Here is a 2,562-nt window from a genome sequence, read left to right on the forward strand (position 1 = left end):
TATGACACACCAAGACAATCACTCTTGTGGTTTTGTTAGATATGACACACTAACAAAGACTCAAGAACACTCAGATCTACAAGAAGACTTGCAGCCGTCAGAGAGAGACAAGAGTCTGAAAATAAAAGATTGGATAGTTCTATTAGGGTTTTCAGACACATATTTATAGAGAAGGCAAGGAACAGGCTCCTTGGTCTCTAAATGGGCCTTAAAAATAAACCTTATAAAACCTTATAAGGGTTTTCAAGTCTGGCAGCTTAATTCTCAAGTCTAGCAGCCTAATTCTCAAGTCTAGCAGCCTAATTCTGCTTCATGTTAACAAATATAATTAATTAAAATAAAGTCTTGAACTGAGATCATCAAATGAGTGATAGGAAAGCAACATATGGCCTCATTAAAAACCTATCTTTGGAAAACCCAGTGGGACAAAACCAAAGATAGGGAAAAAGAGTACACATATGTTACTTGCTCATTTGATGTCTATCTTGGAGCTGAGATGACTTGAATTATGGCAAGTGTGTCTTGGTTGATCAAGCTTCTTCCAAGACTCTCTTCTTGCTTCAGTGATGTCTTAAGTAATCCTCCAATGTCTTCTTTGAGTTGCTTGTTTCTGGCTCTAGCATTGGACCTTCAGATATGGCTAGAGCTCCTCCATCAGCTGGATCATCCATGCTCTCATTATCTTCTTTGTTTGGCTGGTCCATGATCATATCATCCCCTCCCTCTTGAAAAGGATTTGTCCTCAAATCTATCTCATCTTGAAGATCAAGCTTGTATGCTGCATCTGGAGGTGCTTCTTTGATGAGGATGAAGCAAGTGATGTCCTGATGTCTCTCCAGGTTCAGATCAAGTGGCTTGAAACGCTTGTCTTCCTCACGCTTGTTCTTTCTCCTTGTATGCTTCAAAGCTTCTTCATAATCTGCACATGGCTCTTTTGACAAAAACAAGTGCATCATATCTGTGTAATCAATAAAAGAATTCTTGAAAACATGATTAGTTACCTTAGCATGCTCACCTGGTCGCCATAGATAGGATTGAGATGTTACAAACTCAGAAAAATTCAAACAAAGCAAACAAAGGTTCACCTGACTTGTAGAGCCCATAACTCTTTCTCCTGAGAAGCTTTGGACATGATTCCAATTCACCGTGAGCCCCTGATGAGTTAAGTTTCCATGGAAGTCGAGTTTGTTGCTTAATTCCTTCTGGTTGCTGAGATATGATCCTCGGACTGCTCCTATGTCAAAGCTGGCGGCTGGACAGTTTCCAAGATTTGATTGTTGCATCTCCAACTTACCCAAGGACTCATCATTGATACTCTGATCATTATAGCCCTTTTTTTTACCTGTGCCTTTTTCAGCTTGTTTTGGACAAGACAAGTGTGTTATCATGTCAAAGAAAGTGTTGTAGACCAGAATGTCTCCAAAGCAGAAAACCATATGATTCCTCCATCTATTATGCATATCAAAGAAAATATTGCAGACCCAAATATCATCAAGGATTAAGTTCATATATTCAGAATCAGTGAACTCTAGTTTCAATTGTGGAACAGGTTTTTCAAAGAAAGTGTTATACACTAGAATATCCTCAAAGAACAACCCTACACGTTTAGAATCATTTTTAGCACACAAACAGTCAAGCTCAAACTCAGAGATATTTGCAGACTTCACAATTTCAACCCTAACATCAGAATGATGCAATTTCGGTTCATGCAACTTCCTAGGTTCTTTCAAAACATATGTGGGTGCAAGAAAATAATCAGAGATCAGTTCATGCCTAGGAAAGTTCACAACAAAACTATTTTCTTCAGTTCTAGCAAACAAGGCAAAAGGTTTTCTAAAATAGAACTCGGTTGGCTTGAAAACAGGTTCTAAAATCTTTTCATGGTGATTCATAAATTGTTCAAAACTCAAAACATGACCAGAAAAGTTTTTATTACCATATTGAAAATATTTTTGATCAAAAAGTTTATCTGGTTCAAGTTCTTTGAAAGTTTTAAGCATGCTGTCATAAACAGAGTTTGAAACACAAAAATCTTTAACTTTGTCAAGACCAAAACGTTTCACATCATGAGTACTAACCATAAGAAACATTTCAGGCACAGAAGTAACCATATTAAACTCCTTACAGTGCTTTTGCAGGTCATAAGACAAGGATTCAGGAGTTGTATTTAACTGCAAGCTGTTCGGCTGTTCCAACTTTTCTCCTTGTGTTGATTGCTCTGGTTCTCTTTCTGCTGAATCTTCTTTTGCAACCTGTGACACTGAAACAATGCTACTCGGTTGCACCGGTTCAAGACAAGTTAGTTCATCAAAGGAATTATTAAGTTAAATTCAGACTGAGGTAAGAAAAGAGAACACTCTTGTCCTGTCTCAGAATTTTCCTTCTCCATAGATGTTTCGGTTTGGACTTCTTGAATTGGCGCAGCTGACTCTGGTTCTACATTTTTGAGTTCTGCGACAGTAGTAACTGGTTCTTGGTGCTGTGTTTCAATGGATGGACGTGCTGTGTTGGTCCTTTTAAGTTGCTTTTGCACATCCACCACCACTTGAGACAGCTTCTTTA

The 2,562-nt window shown here is 38.1% G+C and overlaps 1 protein-coding gene across 1 annotated transcript; it reads right to left on the reverse strand.

The window, feature by feature from the left end:
- Positions 1-560: 560 nt before the first annotated feature.
- LOC125580809 lies at positions 561-2,111 on the reverse strand. Its single transcript, XM_048745982.1, has 2 exons — positions 1,343-2,111; positions 561-1,252 (listed from the first exon to the last, which is right to left on the reverse strand). Exons 1-2 carry the CDS (start codon positions 2,109-2,111, stop codon positions 561-563), a joined length of 1,461 nt encoding a protein of 486 aa, XP_048601939.1.
- Between the last annotated feature and the right edge of the window lie 451 nt (positions 2,112-2,562).

Source organism: Brassica napus, chromosome C1 (genome assembly GCF_020379485.1).
Source record: "Brassica napus cultivar Da-Ae chromosome C1, Da-Ae, whole genome shotgun sequence".
Lineage (NCBI taxonomy): Eukaryota > Viridiplantae > Streptophyta > Magnoliopsida > Brassicales > Brassicaceae > Brassica > Brassica napus.

Excerpts from the sequence above, each read along its gene's own strand:
- LOC125580809 (XM_048745982.1), bottom strand. The coding sequence starts at position 2,111 with ATGGTTACTTCTGTGCCTGAAATGTTTCTTATGGTTAGTACTCATGAT. Across the intron at positions 1,253-1,342 it reads ACAAGCTGAAAAAGGCACAG|CCGCCAGCTTTGACATAGGA; the intron begins GTAAAAAAAAGG and ends GAAACTGTCCAG.